Source organism: Prionailurus bengalensis, chromosome B1, assembly GCF_016509475.1.
Source record: "Prionailurus bengalensis isolate Pbe53 chromosome B1, Fcat_Pben_1.1_paternal_pri, whole genome shotgun sequence".
Lineage (NCBI taxonomy): Eukaryota > Metazoa > Chordata > Mammalia > Carnivora > Felidae > Prionailurus > Prionailurus bengalensis.
In genome coordinates this window covers 142,199,989-142,218,650 of record NC_057344.1, presented here as the reverse complement: position 1 = coordinate 142,218,650, position 18,662 = coordinate 142,199,989, and the positions used below count along the sequence as shown (strand labels likewise).

General features: G+C 41.7%; 1 protein-coding gene across 1 annotated transcript in view; it reads left to right on the top strand.

Annotated features, from left to right (window-relative positions):
- The window catches only part of FRAS1 (Fraser extracellular matrix complex subunit 1), a 428,246-nt gene that overhangs the window by 388,843 nt on the left and 20,741 nt on the right, over positions 1–18,662 (top strand). Inside the window, exons 61-69 of the mRNA XM_043572402.1 lie at positions 837–1,037; positions 2,600–2,787; positions 3,968–4,243; positions 7,038–7,270; positions 9,817–9,977; positions 11,905–12,119; positions 14,851–15,001; positions 16,662–16,769; positions 17,756–17,915. Coding sequence (XP_043428337.1) covers positions 837–1,037; positions 2,600–2,787; positions 3,968–4,243; positions 7,038–7,270; positions 9,817–9,977; positions 11,905–12,119; positions 14,851–15,001; positions 16,662–16,769; positions 17,756–17,915 — 1,693 coding nt within the window. The remainder of the gene's footprint in view (positions 1–836; positions 1,038–2,599; positions 2,788–3,967; positions 4,244–7,037; positions 7,271–9,816; positions 9,978–11,904; positions 12,120–14,850; positions 15,002–16,661; positions 16,770–17,755; positions 17,916–18,662) is intronic.

The window sequence follows — 18,662 nt, the reverse complement described above, 5'->3', positions numbered from 1 at the left end:
GTCTTGGGTTCTTCATTAAAACTACTCTTTCTTAACTAAATAACCTAGGAGAAGTTAGGAAAAGTTAAGGGTGAGAGACATAAGGGCCCTGGGAGGAAGGACCCAGAAGATCAGAGATGGGAGATGGACTTGGGAAGTTTAGGTTGTGTGTAAATGAGATAAATTATAAAACTTAGAAATTCATATCTCATAAATGAAAAAGAGTTGATTCATGCCATTGGTTGGTATTTACCAAGGGTTTACTCTCTCTCAGTCCCTTGATAAAGTGTATGAATTTAAAAACATTGTGTGAGTTGTGATACCCAGATGGAAACTTGGACATGATGCATTTCAAAGTGCTTAAAAATATTTCCCCCATTGGGGCGCCTGGGTGGCGCAGTCGGTTAAGCGTCAGACATCAGCCAGGTCACGATCTCGCGGTCTGTGAGTTCGAGCCCCGCGTCAGGCTCTGGGCTGATGGCTCGGAGCCTGGAGCCTGTTTCCGATTCTGTGTCTCCCTCTCTCTCTGACCCTCCCCGTTCATGCTCTGTCTCTGTCTCAAAAATAAATAAACATTAAAAATATATATATATATTAAAAAAAAAATATTTCCCCCACTGTACTGTTTTTAATAAGAAACCTGTGAGAAGTCCTGCAGAATCACAAATAAATTCCTTTACCAAACCTTTGCTGAGAAGTAAAAACTGATTGATTTTTATGACTGTAAGCCATTGTGCCTTTGTACTATTTACTAATGTGGAAAACTCCCTCTTGTCTTTATAAGATGTTTTCATGGGGGTGGGAATTCTTTGTGCTTTTCTAACTGGCTCTTGTTTTTCTTAATCCTGTTTCCTTAGCCCCTACCATTGAGTTTGAAGAAGCTGCATATCAAGTCCGTGAACCCTCAGGGCCAGATGCCATAGCCATCCTGAACATCAAGGTGATCCGAAGAGGGGATCAGAACAGGACATCCAAGATCCGCTGTAGCACACGCGATGGGTCTGCCCAGTCTGGGGTGGATTATTACCCCAAGAGTCGAGTCTTGAAGTTCAGTCCCGGTAATTGAATGCCAATCCCAGTCTGTGAGTTTTACATAATTGAGAGGCAAATATCTTGTATTTGAAGAAAGGGATGAGCAGAAAAATAAAAGAGGAAAACAGTAGTGCTGATTAATCGTGAAGTATTTATTAAGCACACATTTGATATTATAGGAATCTTTTTTTAAAAATGGCATTTTTCTGAAAAAGAAAAAAGGAGATCCCTTACTTCAGAACATCCTTGGCATTTTGGCTCATTTAAAAGGATTTTGTTGTTATTGTTAGCCTATGATTTCGTTGAGTAACAGCTGCAGTTGATTTTAAAAGAATAAACATGACTACCATGATCCAACAAATATTGATACAAACCAGTGTGCTGGGACCTTCAGAGATTACTAAAATCCAGAAGGCACAGTCTCTGTGCTCCAGTGGTTTAACATCTGCTAAGAGACAGGATACCCTGTTATGAGATTTCTAAAAAAGGTTTATTGTATAGAGAGAACTATGGAAATGAGTCAGGGAAGAGAGAGGGATAGGATTCAGGTCACAGCTGGCTGTTTAACTATCTGATATAGTTGGAGATGGAGAAGGAGTTGAATTATATGCTAGATTTTGTCACAGAACTTTCTGGAGCAACATAAGGTAAAAAGACTGGTGCAGATCCTAGAGCCACTTGCAATGTAGCCAGAAGTGGGCAACAGTGGTAGATGTCCTTTTCAGAGATGTCTTGGCCAGTGGGGGGAAGAAGTGACTCCCTCAGAAATGAAGGGGGAGGAGTCTCTGATGTCTCTCATTCCACTGGAGTTTTTTAAGGGCTTTTTGCTTTATCCCATGTACATCTGGTTAGTGTTTGCTGAAAACGTAGATGCCCTTCTTCCACCTCCATACAAGGACTATTCTTCCACGTGTCTTTACTTTTTCCTTTTCTGCATAAGGATCTGGTAGAAAGATAGGTCTTAGGAATAACCTAACCCAGCAGTTTATAGGAGAGGAACAAGGGAGCCTTAACTACAACCAGGGAGATTTGCACCCTCAGAGAATCAGTTTATAGGAAAGGAAGGGAGTTTCTAAGGCTCTCACCCTCCTCGTTCCAGGCTGCCAAACCTTTATGTTATCGTCTTTGCAGGGATGGCCTAGTAGGAAGCCTTTGAGGTACTGCTTCTCAGGACAGCTTTGAAGGATGTCTTGTGTGCAAGCCCTCACTGCCACGCAGGATCCCGTGCCTAAGTGTAAAGGGAAAAGAAAAATTAAGCAAAAAATCCTCATAACCAGGGTGGAGTGTATTTTGGATCATAGATTTTTATTACTACCAGCTAGTGTCAGACAGGGGCCATTAATTCTCATATGGCATTGAATAGTAAATCTGCAATACTGAGCCTCTACCACAGGTGGAATTTGGTCTATAAAATAGATTTCTCACTTGAGATGGGAATAAAGTGATTAGCAGCCACTGTATTTATAGAAAACCTCTAAAAGGAAAGGGCGTAGTTTAACAGGAAGTCTCAGCAGTGCCAACCTGCACTGTCTTAGTGAGATCACCTAATGAGAACCTTTGCTCTCTTTTTGTTCTGTGCTTGGTGAAGGTGTGGATCATATCTTTTTCAAAGTTGAGATCCTGTCCAATGAAGACCGGGAATGGCATGAATCTTTCTCCCTAGTCCTTGGCCCAGATGACCCAGTGGAAGCAGTTCTTGGTGATGTGACCACTGCCACAGTGACAATTCTAGACCAGGAAGCAGCAGGGAGTCTCATATTGCCAGCGCCACCCATTGTGAGTTGCTTGACCTAAAGGGACCACTACTTGTATGTCCTAGTGACTAGTAGCTGAGAACTTGGCAGAAGTAGGACTTCTGGTGCTATACTTCTTCATTTTTCTAACATAGTAGTTCTCAACCAGGAGCCGTCTTGTTCCTTCCTTCCCAAACCCCTTCCCTGCACCACCACCTCCACGGGACATTTGGCAATGTCTGATGACGCTTTTGATTGCCACAACTGTCAATGGATGTCACACTAGGCGCTATTCACATCTAATGGGTAGGAGCTAGGAATGCTGCTGTACATCCTGCAATGCACAGGACAGCCCCAACAACAAAGAAGTATTTGGCATAAATGTCAGTAGTGCCAAGGATGAGAAACCCTGTTCTGACAGAAGAGTGAGACCAAAACATGTTGATACCTTAGTGTGATAAACACAGAAAGTGCAATACAATTGATCTTCTCACGTCTTTGGTGGGACCTAGAAGAGTGGAGAAAAAAAATAATGCTACCCCGTATCTATTACCCTACATACTTGCCACACACATAGAGGTAAGTATTTGCAAAAGTGGAGTACCCGGCTTCCCATGTTGGGGTGTATGCAATGAACGCAACGACTTTACAATTAGGAGGAAAATGCCTGGAGGTTGCCAAGGGAAACTTAACCCATAATAATGAGGCAGTCAGAATAAGTCTTCTAGCCTCCCCTAGCTAGTCTTCTATAGTCGAAGGATCATTCCAAAATGTGTCTCTTATTCAACCATGGAAGAAATACACTCCCTTTATTTACTTTTGTTTTGCCAGATATACTACTGTGTATCATTAACAATTTAATGCAACTTAATTTATTGTATTTTTTAATGCAACTTTAAACTAGTAACTGTTACTCATGATATAGCTTTAGTGACAGTGTGCGTGAAAATAAAAGTATTTTCCACATGAGTGATAGAGCTCTGATTCAGGAATAAGGTTAACAAGATACTAAAGATTTTTAGCTCAGGCAAAAGGAAGATCTTCTTCACCACTGATATGTAGTATCTTTTAGGGATGCCTGGCGAAGCACTGTGCAAACTTCCGTTATATTTTAAAGAATCCCTAGCGGTTAAGGGATCTTGTGGATCTCTAGGGAGGGGACCCCTAGCTCTCTGAGCATCCCAACACCCAGCCCAGGCTGAAGCTTTGTTGCTCCTTTTCAGGTTGTTACACTTGCCGACTATGACCACGTAGAAGAGGTTACCAAGGAAGGAGTCAAGAAGTCCCCCTCCCCAGGCTACCCACTGGTTTGTGTCACCCCCTGTGACTCTCATTTCCCCAAGTATGCCGTCATGAAGGAACGCTGCAGCGAGGCTGGCATCAACCAGTCATCTGTGCAGTTCAGCTGGGAAGTAGCCACCCCCACTGATGGCAATGGGGCTCGCTCTCCCTTTGAGACCATCACTGACAACACACCATTTACCAGTGTCAACCACATGGTAGGTCTAGGGGTCTGGGCCTCGTTGCATAGGGAGAAAACTTGTGTCTCTCTTTGTCACTACAACTTTATCAAATTCCTTAAGGTCCTTGCATTGCATTTGGAATGAAATAAATGAACGAGCAGGTACACAGTATATACCCAGGTCTTTTAATTCTTTTTTTTTTAATTTTTTTTTTTTTAATGTTTATTTATTTTTGAGACAGAGACAGAGCATGAATGGGGGAGGGTCAGAGAGAGAGGGAGACACAGAATCCGAAACAGGCTCCAGGCTCTGAGCTGTCAGCACAGAGCCCGACGAGGGGCTCGAACTCAAGGACCGTGAGATCGTGACCTGAGCCGAAGCCGGTTCTCAACCGGCTGAGCCACCCAGGCACCCCCCCAGGTCTTTTAATTCTTATATATAAGAAGAGGTAATATGGTATAATGGAAAGAGAACCAAGCCAGTAATCAGACAACCTGTTTACTATTCTTGATTCTGCCTACTTTTAACTATGTGATGTTAAGAGGTTGCTTAACCTCCCTGAGTCTCCGTTTCCTGATCTGCAAAATAGTACTTCTTCCACTTAGCGACTTGACAAGGTCACTGACGAATCGGTTGTAAAAGTGATCTATAAATGGTAAAGTAAGTCAAAGATTCTAGGTAGGTACAGTTAATGATTACTTTTTTCCACATGTCTTCAATCGTTCAATAAGTAGTAGGATAGAAACTCCTTAAGGACCTGGACCAAGGGTCCTACCACATTTTTATAGCCCAACATGCTCAGCACATTGATGGTGCCAGTAGAGACGGCACCATTATTAAACAAAGGAGAGAATGTTTCCGAGGGATCAGCATTTTGCAAAATTGTAGGAGGACACGCAAAGAAGTTCACTATGCAGTTGCTGTCCTCAAGGAGGTGGGACCCCAGACCCACCATCAGAGAGCAATGAACAGTGAGTAAGGGTTTGCCCAACCTTAAGAAACAGCGCACTGCAGTGACAGCTCCTCACTCCAGTGACGTCATTCTCCCCAGAGACAGGACTGGAAGCAGTGGAGATACTCAGCATAGTACCTGGCACATAGTAAGCCCTCAACAATTTTTGATTAAAATTAATGCACTTCATAATTTTGGAGATCAGAGCTTTCTTTCAGACTGAATTTCTCTAGATTTTTTTCCTATTCAGCTCTCAGTTTCTTCTCACTTCAGTAAGTGCTTCACGTACATGGGATAATAGTGGAGGAAAGGCATAGATGAATGGGGGGCCCTGGACAAAGCAGTCACTCATGTCCACTGTTTTCACATAGCTTATTCAGAAAGGCCAATAGGTCAAGGTGCCTGGGTGGCTCCGTCGGTTGAGCATCCGACTTCAGCTCAGGTCATGATCCGGCAGTTGGTGAGTTCGAGCCCCACATCAGGCTCTGTGCTAACAGCTCAGGGCCTGGAGCCTGCTTCAGATTCTGTGTTTCCTCCTCTCTCTGCCCCTCCCATGCTCATACTCTGTCTCTCTCTGTCTCTCAATAATAATAAATAAACGTTAAAAAAAATTTTTTTAAAGGCCAATAGATCAATTCTTTTGCAACATAACCTAGTTAAACTACCTGATAAATTTTAAAAATTTAAATGGCAAGACTTAATAGCTTATTGTTTTATTAAGTATCTAATTCTCTTTTCAAAACACCATGAAGGCAGTTTGGTCTGATTTGAGCCAAATATACATTTTTAACAGGTACCAAGTTTATAATTTTACTTTATGTTTCAGTTTTTCTTCTTGCAATGACTTGGTGACTAATACTTTTACCCCAGTTTCCTTTGCTTTATCTTTGTTTCTTCAATTATTTATTTAATACCATTGTATTGTGTGCATTTTTGTAAGATGCCTCAAATCCCTTCTGAACTAAGTCCATGTGTAAATAAATAAATAAGGCGTTGGCAGCTAATTAGAAAAATTTTAATGGAAAAATCCTCTTTAATTTTTAATGGACTTCAGTGAAAATTGTTTTCATGGGTAGAATTTATAAGTTTGTATGATTGCTTTGTGGGAGGTCTATGGCACACAGAACTACTAATTAACTTTTCTTGTTATGTACTTCCCTGTGTGTATGCACACATTACCTAAAGAGTTGTGGTGACCCACGTTGCCTCTGCAGAGACTGAGTTAAGCATTCTTATGGCTTCTCTGTGTCTGGGAACATGAAAGACTCTGTTGAAAGACCTCCAAAGGCCAGTAGGTTTCAGAGGACAAGTTCTCAATTTCCACCCTGCAGGTTATTGTAACCTTTGCAATGTGTGTGGTCATTAGGTGGGGCTGGGGGAGGGACCAGCAGTAGGAAAGAAAGAAAAATAAGAATTCCTGGGAAGGAAGCATCCCTCCTCTGTATCCTGACACCATGCCCTCAGCAAAAGTGACTTCAAGACCAACCAGTCTTAATGGAAAGGTTGAAAATCAGCTGAGTGGTCCTTATGCTGAACCTAATATATAAAGAGACCAATACTATCACCGGTAACCAGTCATCTCTGGCCTCTTGCTCCACATCTATCTACTTAACACTGTCTGACATACTGCCTTAGGCTACAAGTACTTACTGCTCTGTCCCTAGTGACTGGCTCCTGGGAGAAAGTCACCGGTTTTGTGGCAAATGAATGAACAGATAAATAGATGAGTGGATAGTGGGATGGATAGACAGATAATGGGTGGTCTTCACAGATAACCCTGTGCCAGAAACTGGTGATGTCATATCATCCAGAAGATACAATGGAAGGAGCTGTTTAAGGAGTAAACACATGTCTGATGTACTTTTTGCTTCCCGGTAGGTCCTGGATAGCATTTACTTCAGCCGGAGGTTCCATGTGCGCTGTGTGGCAAAGGCTGTGGACAAGGTGGGCCATGTGGGGACCCCCTTAAGGAGCAACATTGTTACTATTGGAACAGACAGTGCAATCTGCCACACCCCAGTCGTAGCTGGGACAGCCAGAGGCTTCCAGGCTCAGTCCTTCATCGCAACCTTGAAATACTTGGACGTCAAGCACAAGGAACATCCGAACAGGTCAGGCAGGTGGTGCCTTCCACAATGAGAGGGCTATCCTTTTGTGTGTTTTCTGGGTGAGACAGATGAATGAGTGATGTTCTGCAAAATAAGAATAGTGGAGGGGCGCCCGGATGGCTCAGCCGGTTAAGTGTCCAACTTCGGCTCAGGTCATGATCTCGCTGTTTGTGAGTTTGAGCCCCACATGGCACTCTCTGCTGTCAGCACAGAGCCTGCTTCAGGCTCTGTCTCTCTCTCTCTCTCTCTCTCTCTCTCTCAAAAATGAATAAAAACATTTTTTAAAAATATATTAAAAAAAGAAGAGTGGTGATAAAAGCTTCAGAAAAAATTCTTCAGAGGCTCCCGAAAACTGGCCCCTTGCCTGTCTTCTTAGCCTCATGTCCCTCACCTTGTCATCCTCACCTGCCAGTCCACCCACAGAGAACCAAACTGAAACCAAATTGCCAGGGCTTCCAACCAGCAATTCTCCCAGCCCCCTTCCACTCAATGTAGTTAAATCCTACTGTCCTCCTCCACCTACCTCATGACATCCTTTGCAAGAACCATCATCTTCCCCAATTTAATTTGGAAGCTCCCCCTTAGAGCTCCAATGGCACCCATGCCACCCATACCTCTTTCAGAGCATTATCACCCTTCATTCTCTGTCTGTCCCCACAGTAGACGGAGAGGGCACGGACCTTCTTTTTTTTTTTTGGTCCCTTCTGGCTGGGACAGTGCTTCTTGGCGCCTAAGAGACTCTTGCTAAATATCTAGTGAACAGAGTAATAATACTGTGTAAACTGAAAGTCACTGGGCACGTGTGCTTTTATGTTTTCCTGTGCTACCATGAGTTTGATGGAAATGGATACTTTCAGTTTTGCCTAGCAAAAAAAGAATTCATGCATAGTATACATATTCATTAAACCTTGTGGTATTTATGTATGTGCCTTTATGAGCAACTAAGTTCAGAGAAAGGGGTTCATTTGCATGGAGAAAAAAACAGATTTAAATATGGAGCCAAGAATATGCAAATTCTTTCTTTTTTTCCAACCGAATAAGATTTACTTTTGTTGAAAAGCAGTAGCAGGAGTGCCCAGGGCACTACTGACCCCTTCCCAGCAAAAGAGACATCATGTTCATATTGCAAGGTAGTGATTCCTCTTAAAAATGTCTCTTGGGTTTTTGTTCCAAGAGACAAGCTGTAAAAAGTCAAAGGCACCCTCAATCAACATGCTGAGAATTTAAACTTGTACAACGAAAATAACGCAGCCCATAACTACAGTTCTGTTCTTTCACGGTCTTAACCAATATTTATTAAGCTCGTGTTTTAGTTAGGATTTTATACTACGTGCTCTGGAGAAACAAAAGACGTGAAGGAAATGATCCTTGTCCTCACTGTGGGGAGGCAAGATAAACAGAGTCCGAAAGCATACAAGACATAGCAGCCAATATGAATAAGTTACAGACTTCCTGGTGCAAAGGCACCTATGTGCTGAGAAGTGATGAGGGGAGGGGTGCCTGGGTGCCTCAGTCAGTTAACAGCTCAGGTCATGATCTCATGGTTTGTGACTTCAAGCCCCACATCAGGCTCTTTGCACTGACAGTGTGGAGCCTGCCTGGGATTCAACCTCTTCCCCTCTCTGTCTGCCCCTCTCTCAAAGTAAATAAATAAACTTTAAAAAAGGAAAAATGTAGATGAGGGGAGAGCACACTGCAAACAGAGGCCAGTTAGGGCCGCCCTTGTTGCTGGAACTTGAAGGGAGAGAGGGGAGAAAAGTCTCTTTTGGCTGGGGGGGGGACAGTAGCAGTAGTGGGGTATAACTATTTCTAAGATATTTTCCTGGGTGGGGATATCTACCTTAGAGTATAAAGAGCTCAGTGAGGTCTTTTGGCACAAATACTTTAAAAAATATAAGTGTCCCAGACACTCACTGTGACAGAGAAGGGGAACAGCACCTCTATCAGTCATTCTGCTGTAGCACACAAGGAAACAAAGCTTCCATTTATTTTTTTTTTAATTTTTTTAATGTTTTATTTATTTTTGAGACAGAGAGAGACAGACCATGAACGGGGGAGGGTCAGAGAGAGGGAGACACAGAATCTGAAACGGGATCCAGGCTCTGAGCGGTCAGCACAGAGCCCGACGCGGGGCTCGAACTCACAGACCGTGAGATCATGACCTGAGCCCAAGTCGGAGACTTAACCGACCAAGCCACCCAGGTGCCCCCAAAGCTTCCATTTAAAGCAAAAGGAAGCTTTAAAGTCATTTGTGGTTGTGATATTATCTTTTCTTGTATATACAAAAAACAAAACAAAACAAAAAAACACCTGTGATTCTTGATTGCTATCAGTCCTGAGTCTGGAGGATTTCTTGATGGGGGGGCTGGGGCGGGGGTGAAGAACAACCCCACACATGTATCATACCCTCGTGTTCCTACACGGAAAGCTTCAAGAAAAAAAAGGGTAAATTCACTGGTGAAGACAGATTGAGTTATGAGAAAGAAATGTACCATATTAACTGCTTATAGCATGCACCTAAACACTACCTCCGCCCTTTTTTCCCTTAGAATCCACATTTCCGTGCAGATCCCGCACCAGGATGGAATGCTGCCCCTTATCTCCACCATGCCGCTGCACAACTTGCATTTTCTATTATCTGAGTCCATCTACAGACACCAGCACGTCTGCTCCAATCTCGTCACCACCCGTGACCTGAGAGGCATCTCAGGTGGGGGCTTTCCCATTCCAGCCCAGCACAGTGGCCCTTAGGGATAGAGCGAGGTGAACTCTGCTTTCGTGTCTCCCAGTCCTCAAAGTCTGCATGTTTAGTGGATTCCTTCCTAGCAGACAACCAAACATAGGCAGCTCAGACAGTGAAGTGAATAGGGAAAAACAAGGACTTTGGAACCAAGCTGATTTAGGTTCGAATCCCTAATTCTACTACCTATACAACAACTAAACAGAAATAGCAGAACTTCCCCAAACCACTGTTTGCTTATCTGTGACATGAGGAAAACAATTGCTACCAATCAGGGTAAGGATTTAATCTGTTGATGGTTTTTAAAGCACCTGCCATGGTAAATGTTCGTTCTTTCCCTGCCCCACTGTTGAGCATGTTTGGATCTGTGCCCTGAAATCCCCTTATTGCAGCATCTTTAGAAAGCTAAAGTGCAGATGTCACATGTTATAGGATGGGGTCCCGGAGCAGGAGCTGAGATGGAATGTGGGGGTGCAAGATGTTCACTGGGGATCAGCATCTGTGAAGAGGAAGGAGAGGACGCAGAATTGGGCAGAGGGAGAAGTCAGACTGCAGTGCAGCCCTCCAGAAGCCCCCACCGCTTCAGGAACTCTTCCTACTTCCAGCCCCAGCTGACAGCCCTCTCTGAGGCACCTCAGTCACTGGATGCCAGAGCCCCCGCAAGGGTGGCCGCAGGAGCCGCTGTGCCACTGACGCAAACCTGAAGGAGCTGACAGCCCAGGTGGCACATTCCGGTGTCTACCATAGCAGACATTTTACTCTACAAAGGATCCTGTCCATTTCCATTTACCTTAGCAAGTGCGCATTAAATGCATGTTTCCTCCCTTGACAACCGATGAATCATTTACCAGTATTTTAGAAGAGAGAGAAGCATTCATACGCTCTTTCATACTCATTAAGCATCACTTTAGGTAGTGATGGTCTTTACACGGTAGAAATTAGTTGAGTATGAATTATTCGCAAGTCACTGAGCTACACATGAAAGTCTAACCGGTTCACCTGTGCAGCCACTGAAAGAAACATACACTGTTTATAGGCTGAAAGTTTGTACCTCTTCCCACTTAAACACAAGTAAATTCAACACATGATAATTGAGATCCTACTCCTTTCAGGGCAGAGGACCAGATGCTAGTGTCAAACATCCTAAGACGTTTCAGACATTCTAAGACTTACAGAATATTATATTTGCTTTTAGTACTATAAAAAATTTGAATCTTGATATTCTAAAATTGTATCTGTGTTTAGCTCTCTACTGCATAAAGGTCTTCCTTAATTTAGAACACTTTGGTTGCTTGGCAGCATTTGATCCAATAATTTTTGCCCGTAGCAGGGAGGTTTAGTCAAGCATCATTAGCGAGCTATTTACTCATTAGCACAAAATTAAGATTTTTTTTTCCTAAGAGTTCAGAAACCATAGCAGGGGAGGAGGTAGTCAGATGTTTGTCTGTTGGCTTTACATAAAAGCTATTTTTAAAAATTCAGTCTTAAAAAATAACAATTCATCAACAAATCATCCGTGTAGTAAATCTGTTTCTTCAAGGGTTGATTGCAAAGCTTTAGTATGTATTCTTTTCCAAGACACACAGGGCCACTGAGCTCTGGCTCCATTTATGGTACCCTTTGCTCATCTTTTCTTCTGGGGTTCATGCAGCCTCTTAGAGGAGTCTATGAACTCAGTCACAGGTAACCCCCTAGCAACAGGTACTCTAGCTCCCCTCCCCTTCTCATGCAGTGTGTATTGGGAACCCTGGGTTGCTCCATTAATGGTCTCTGATGGAAGGTAAGCTATCTCAGTCTCTCAAGGACACATCCCTTCTCCCCACCCAGCTCCTGGGCAGCCAACTAGGGGCATGTCAACAGACTGACTTCTTGTTCCTTGTTCCTCCCTCCCCCACAGAGGCAGGGTTCCTGGACGATAAGGTCTATGACAGCACGGCCCTGGGGCCTGGCTATGACCGCCCCTTCCAATTTGACCCCAGCGTCCGGGAGCCCAAGACCATCCAGCTCTACAAACACCTGAACCTGAAGAGCTGCGTCTGGACCTTTGATGCCTATTATGACATGACTGAGTTAATTGATGTCTGTGGGGGGTCTGTAACTGCCGACTTCCAGGTGGGTCCTCCAGGGGCTTATCCAAAGGCTGCAAGCACCTGGGTGCCATATGAAATTTTGTTTCTTCCTGAAGCACTTCTGTTAGCATGTTGCATCTGGTGCCCAGCCTCAGAACTGGGATAACCAAAGGAGTCTTTAGAAGTCCCTCAAATGAGACCTTAGCAGCACGATGGCTAGAGAGAACCCTCGAAAGTCTTCTAAATCAATTAACTGGAAAATTAATGTGGAAAATGTTAAAATGAATGTGGAAAAACATTACTGTCTGGCACAGCCACTTATATAAAAATCTAATATTTGCTTCTCTAGATATATATATAATATATAATATATATATCCATCCCCCTGGGTATATTTTGGAAGCCAAAAGGATTGACATTTCATGGTAAGGTTATTACGAAGTAGATGTTTTCTTTTCCGCATATGGGGAAATAAGTCAAAGTAAGGTGTACCTTTCCAGAAGACAGGGAAAACATAATGCTTTTTAAGCATTATGGAGAGAGAATTGTGTATAACACTTTGATTTCATTCCTAGTCCAAATCTGTGTGAAATTTACAACCCTTGCAAAAATGGACACATTCTTAATCGTTGTGGAACATTAGTGACAAAAGAAAATTTTAGCAAGAAGCCATAGTCATAGGGGCAGTTATATCAAAGAAATGCATCCTCATGGGAAATATGAATCTAAAGCAGATTCTACCTAATTATCAGCAGTTATCTCAATGAACTAAAAATTAACGTTTGTTCTTCATTTCAAATCGGTTTAACCACACTGAAAGAGGGACTTCTGGAGGCACTGAGAGTAATCATTTTGAGGACGTGCCTTTGATTAAAATTTGGTTTATTTTGCACTATCTCTGTTTGGTTAGCTCTCATTTTATATACACTACTGCCCTCTACTGAGTGGAAAATTAAAGCATTCTTAAGTTATCTGTTTCTGCAGTTACATGACCTATATTCACCTTCGAAATGCAAAACTAAATGATTGGTTCCTCCTGACCTCTCAAAAATTAGTATTCTATGTTCTCCGTGTTTTTACTTTAATCATATTTTTGTATATTTTTGTTCAGAATATGCCTAAAAATCTCAAAGGCTAAGATGTCTTGTTATAAATGCCCCACTTCTTGAACCAACACAGAATATATGCACAGAAGTACTTCATTGCAGTCCGTTTCTTTAAAAATAGTTAAAACAGCTGGTGTATGGTAGAAAGAATGTAGACCAAGCCCTAGTTATAACCAAGCCCTAGTTCATCTTTTCTTGTCGTAACTTCTCTGAATCTCATCTGAAATTATAACCGATCATCTCAACAGGGGAAAGAACTTAGCACATTGCAGGTATATAGTAAATATTTGTCAAGGTTTGGATTTTTTTTTTAAGGATTAGTAAGTAATGTCATGAGGGATAAGGGATAGAAAACAGAAACAGAGAGGGAAAATTAATTTTTTCAATCAGCTAAAGAATTATTGAGGTTCTAATATCAATAATTTTAGCAAAGCCTGTATATTAAAGGAACAGAATATGGTGTGAGGTCCAGATAAAGTCTAGAAATTTCCTGAAGAAAACAGATTAAGCCATTTCAAAAGATAATTTTTTATGGAATTAGCAGTCTTTTGAAAAACTTGTAATCAAATTTTAAATCCCTGACAACATTGAATATGAAAAAATATTCTAGAAAAATAAAATTTTTGTGTCCCAAAGATTGATAAAACACTTGGCTCTTTTCCTAAATTGCCCATGGAAACACTTTACATTGTGCTTGAAAACAAAAGAAAAATCTAAGTTCCGTAGGGGATTATAGGATTCCACCAATGATAAAAATAAAATTTTTTCAAACGAAGCTTTTTTGTTAAAAAAGAAATATGTGTTTATGGAGGAAAATATAAGATGAATAAACCAATTCTCCCATTCATACACACGTACATGCAGTTAGCTTCTCCATGAAAGCTTCCGTTTATATTTTGTTATCTTTCGATCCAGTTTTTGTTCACTGCATAGTTAAATAAAAATGTTTGAGCCAAGTTAATAGCAGTAACAGGAATTCCCTTAGAAGAAATATTCTCTTGGAAGTATGATGCGTTGCCTTTTCAAAAGTATTTCCGTGAGGTATTGTAGGAGATGGGAAATTGCCCAAACATACACAGCTCTGAACTGTGTGTTGGGAAGTTTCCTAGATATGATATCCAAATCCCATGACCTCATTTCCTGCTGCCAGAGATATGAATAGACTTGGGCATCTTCCCAATTGGGGCTGATTCAGGCTCTCCTATAGGCCACTGGAAAATGTGGTCAGTGAGGGACTATGTACTGATCCGTTGGGAATAACTGTGTGCCTTTAAAATCTTGTCCAAGGCAACTGAACAGTGGAGGCACATCTTCTCAGTCTTCAGAAATGTTTTTGTTCAAGTATCACCCACTCAGAAAAGCCCTCCCGGATCACCCTATAGAAAGAAGCATCCTGGACACTTCCTATCCCTTTCTTTATTTTTAAAATTTATGTATGTCTACTAGACTATAGGTTCCATAACGGCAGTGATTTGGGCTTTTTCCACTGCTGAGGAAGAAGCTTGGTCTGGCACCTACGTGCCCAGCACGGTTGTGGGTACTTGGTTATAATTACTGACTGCAGAAGTAACTAAATGAGTGAGGTAAAAATTGAACTGAGATGTAACCATATGCCTTTTCATCCCAGGGAGGAAATAACCCTCCGTGTGCATACCTTTTGCTTGGCAGGTGAGAGACTCTGCTCAGTCGTTCCTGACCGTGCACGTGCCTCTCTATGTGTCCTACATCTATGTGACAGCCCCCAGGGGCTGGGCTTCTTTGGAGCACCACACTGAGATGGAGTTTTCCTTCTTCTATGACACTGTTCTCTGGAGAACAGGTATACCCATTTACATCTTAACTACTCCTGCCGTATGCTTAAGTAAGACTAAAAGAAAATAATGAGTAGTTCCTTTTAATAAGAGCCCCATTCTTCATCCCGTTGTCCTATATACAGTCCAAGTGGGCTAGACCAAATGAATAGACCAAATGAATAGACCATTTGGTCTATTCATCTAGACCAAATGAATAAAGTGAGCCAGGTTGTTCTTGATATATTTTTCCATTTCAATGCATCTGATTCGAAGACGCTTTTGCTCCTTAAATGCCTTGAATTACACCATTTTTAACTAGGAGCAAATGAACATGGTTATACTCCAGAAGGACACCTCTAAACCCCTAATGGACCGTATAGGACCCATCTGTCACCTGCCATCCTCTACTCTGGGTGTGAATTGAGTTTTTCATCCCTGCAGGCCCTCTAGTATCAGCATTCATGGACATGGTTATTTTCAGGAACCACAGCCCCTCAGCTAAGAGTTCACACCTTACCCTTATCTCCTCCAAGCCACCTTTTCCTGCTGCTATCACACGATCCCCCAAAATTATCTCCCCTTCTGCTGCTCCCGTTCTCCCTCACCTGTAAATCTCTACAGGTGATTTACTCGATCTGGCACAGAGATACTAACCAGCTACAGGAGTTTTCTTTAGATAGGACCTCATCTCTAGTAATGGAAAGTACAGTCCTTTCTTCTGTTCAGTGCTTTCAACTCAAATCATTTGTCTTATATTTCTCATAGGAAAATAACTTCAGGAAGTTTTCACACTCTGGGTCAGATCATTTCTTGAGATTTGGGGTTCTTTTTAAATGTTATTTTCCCCATCCTTTGGTCGTCCTTTTGTTTTGATTCATACTGGACTCATTGGACATCATGATTGTAGTTACTCTTATTAAAGCCACAGATCACTCATGTCATACCATATATGGCTGGCCTTCTACATGCTAATCTTTAATCCTCCATGGATTTAATATTAAGTGTAGCCACCAGGACATGGTTTATGGTTCTGTCGAGTCATGAAAGGTGTCCTTGTAAGAGCGCCTTGGTGGCTCAGTTGGTTAAATAACTGACTCTTGATCTCTGCTCAGCTCATGATCTCATGGTTCCTGAGTTTGAGTCCCATATCTGGCTCTGTGCTGACAGTGTGGAGCCGGCTTGGGATTCTGTCTCTCCCTCTCTCTGTGCCTTCCCTGCTCACACACTCTTTCTCTCTCAAAATAAATACATAAACTTAAAACAAAAAAAAGGTGTCCCCATAAGGAAAAGCAAACAGTATGAAGCAGATGCACTATAACCGCATGCTGCTGTCAAGTTGATAGAATTTTAAAGGCCAGTTGTTTTGAGCCATGGGCTGGGGCCCTGACTCTGGTCCAGGTGGCATTTTCAGGTATGAAGAAACTATGTCAAAGAGAATGGAACTATAACAACAACAACAACAACAACAACAACAACAACAACAGTGGAATGAACTGTAATACAGTTTTAATTGGCAAATGTGTCTGAATAGATTCTACGTTGCTATGAATATGTACATTTTTCTTACATTCAAATGACTGTGCAGCTCTTACTTAGAGGTGTCTCTGGGACAACTCACATGTAGGATACTATGTGCGAGATCTCCATGCCCTAACTTGGATGTCTTATGTATGATTGCCTGCCTAGGAATCCAGACAGACAGCGTGCTCTCTGCAAGGCTTCAGATAATAAGAATCTATATCCGAGAAGATGGCCGTCTCGTTATTGAATTCAAGACCCATGCCAAATTCAGAGGTAATATCAGTGCAGGTTTTCCAATTTTTTATTAAGAAACATTACAAACACAGACAAAAGGTAAAGGAATAGAACAATGAAAAACCAAGTCAACAATTGTTAATGTTTTGCTATGTGTGTATGCACCCATACCCATATTTATGTACCACATTTGAAAACAAGCTGCAGACTTCTTGTCAAGTTACTCTAGATACTTTAGAAGCCTCTCCTGAGAACAAAGACATTCTCTTACACATCACAAGAGTATCACTACATCAAGATATTTAAGATTGATCCAATAATAGCTAGTCTATATTCGTATTTCCTTTCTTGTCCTACAAGTGTCTTTTCCATTTGTTTTCATATTGTTTTGTATTTATTTTATATCTGTTTATATAAAGGGGAAGTGGATCCAATCAATATCCACATACATTCTAGTTGTTATATTTTTTCAGTCTCTCTCTCAATCTACAAGTCTCTCTACTTTTATTTATTCATGACAATAGATGACTACAGTTTGAAGGAGTAGAAGTGTCCTGCTGAATAACCTTTATTATGTTTAAAATTGTTTGCTTTCACCGAGGACTTGAGTGGCTTTAAGTGTAGTTTTTTAAAATCTGAATTTGATATTTCTATTTATAAACTACCAGGACCTTTCTGCCTCTAAGAAACATGTACTTTGGAATTGAAAGCTAAGTTTATTTGACATACATTGTCCCATAAAGACCCCTATTATTATGAATATGCTTGGCACCATTTCTACAAGGTACATTTGTGTTGTTTATAAATATATATGACCATAATGTCCATCATGAGTAGGATGATAGACTGGGGTGAGATGCCATGCTGTCCAGCCAGAGTGAAATACATTCTAAAGGGTTAGAAGGTAGGTATAACTGTCATTGTTTGATAAAAGTATATTCATTCAGTACTAAGGCTTTAGTAGGGGATTCACCTCAAGTACTATAAAACTCACAAATAAGTATGTGTGTCTCCCCTTGAAATAGGACAGTTTGTGATGGAGCATCACACCCTCCCTGATGTGAAATCATTCATACTGACTCCAGACCATCTAGGAGGAATTGAATTTGACCTGCAGCTACTATGGAGTGCTCAGACTTTTGATTCTCCGTATCAACTCTGGAGAGCCACAAGCTCTTATAACAGGTGAATACAGGATGGGGGTGTTCAAGGGTAGATCTAAAATGGTCTCAGTCTCTTTCAGGAGCTTGGGAAATAGGGCTTCCCCCCACACCAAAGGTTGGATTTCTATCATAAGGTGGGGGGGGGGGGATATAGAAATAACCCTCCAACATGGGCCACCTGGGTGGCTCAGTTGGTTAAGTGTCTGACTTCAGCTCAGGTCATGATCTCACGGTTTATGAATTTGAACCTCCCATTGGGCTCTGTGCTGACAGCACAGAGCCTGGAGTCTGCTTCAGATTCTGTGTCTCCCTCTCTCTCTGCCCTTCCCCACTCGCACTCTGTCCCTCTCTCTCTCTCTCTCTCAAAAATAAACAAACATTTAAAAAAAAATTTTTTTAAGAAATAACCCTCCAAAAATAGAAAGAAACAAATTAAGTCAGATCAGCTTCTGCTATAAACCAGGAAGTGGTTACCCTTATTACAAGGACAAGACCAAGAAGGCTGCATATAATTTCTACTCACATCCTATAGCTAGAATTTAATTACATGACACATCTGCCTGCAAGAGAAGCTGGGAAATTAAAATCATAGTATAATAAAGAAACTTCAGTCACCACAACCCATTCAAAATCCAGGATCTCTGACTATCAGGTCTAGATGTCACCCTTATGTCCAGTGTTCTATAAAATAAATAATAAGATTTATCTCTCTCCCACACCCAAGATAGAGGTGGAATAGGAATTGGTTAAATACAGCAAAATATCTCTT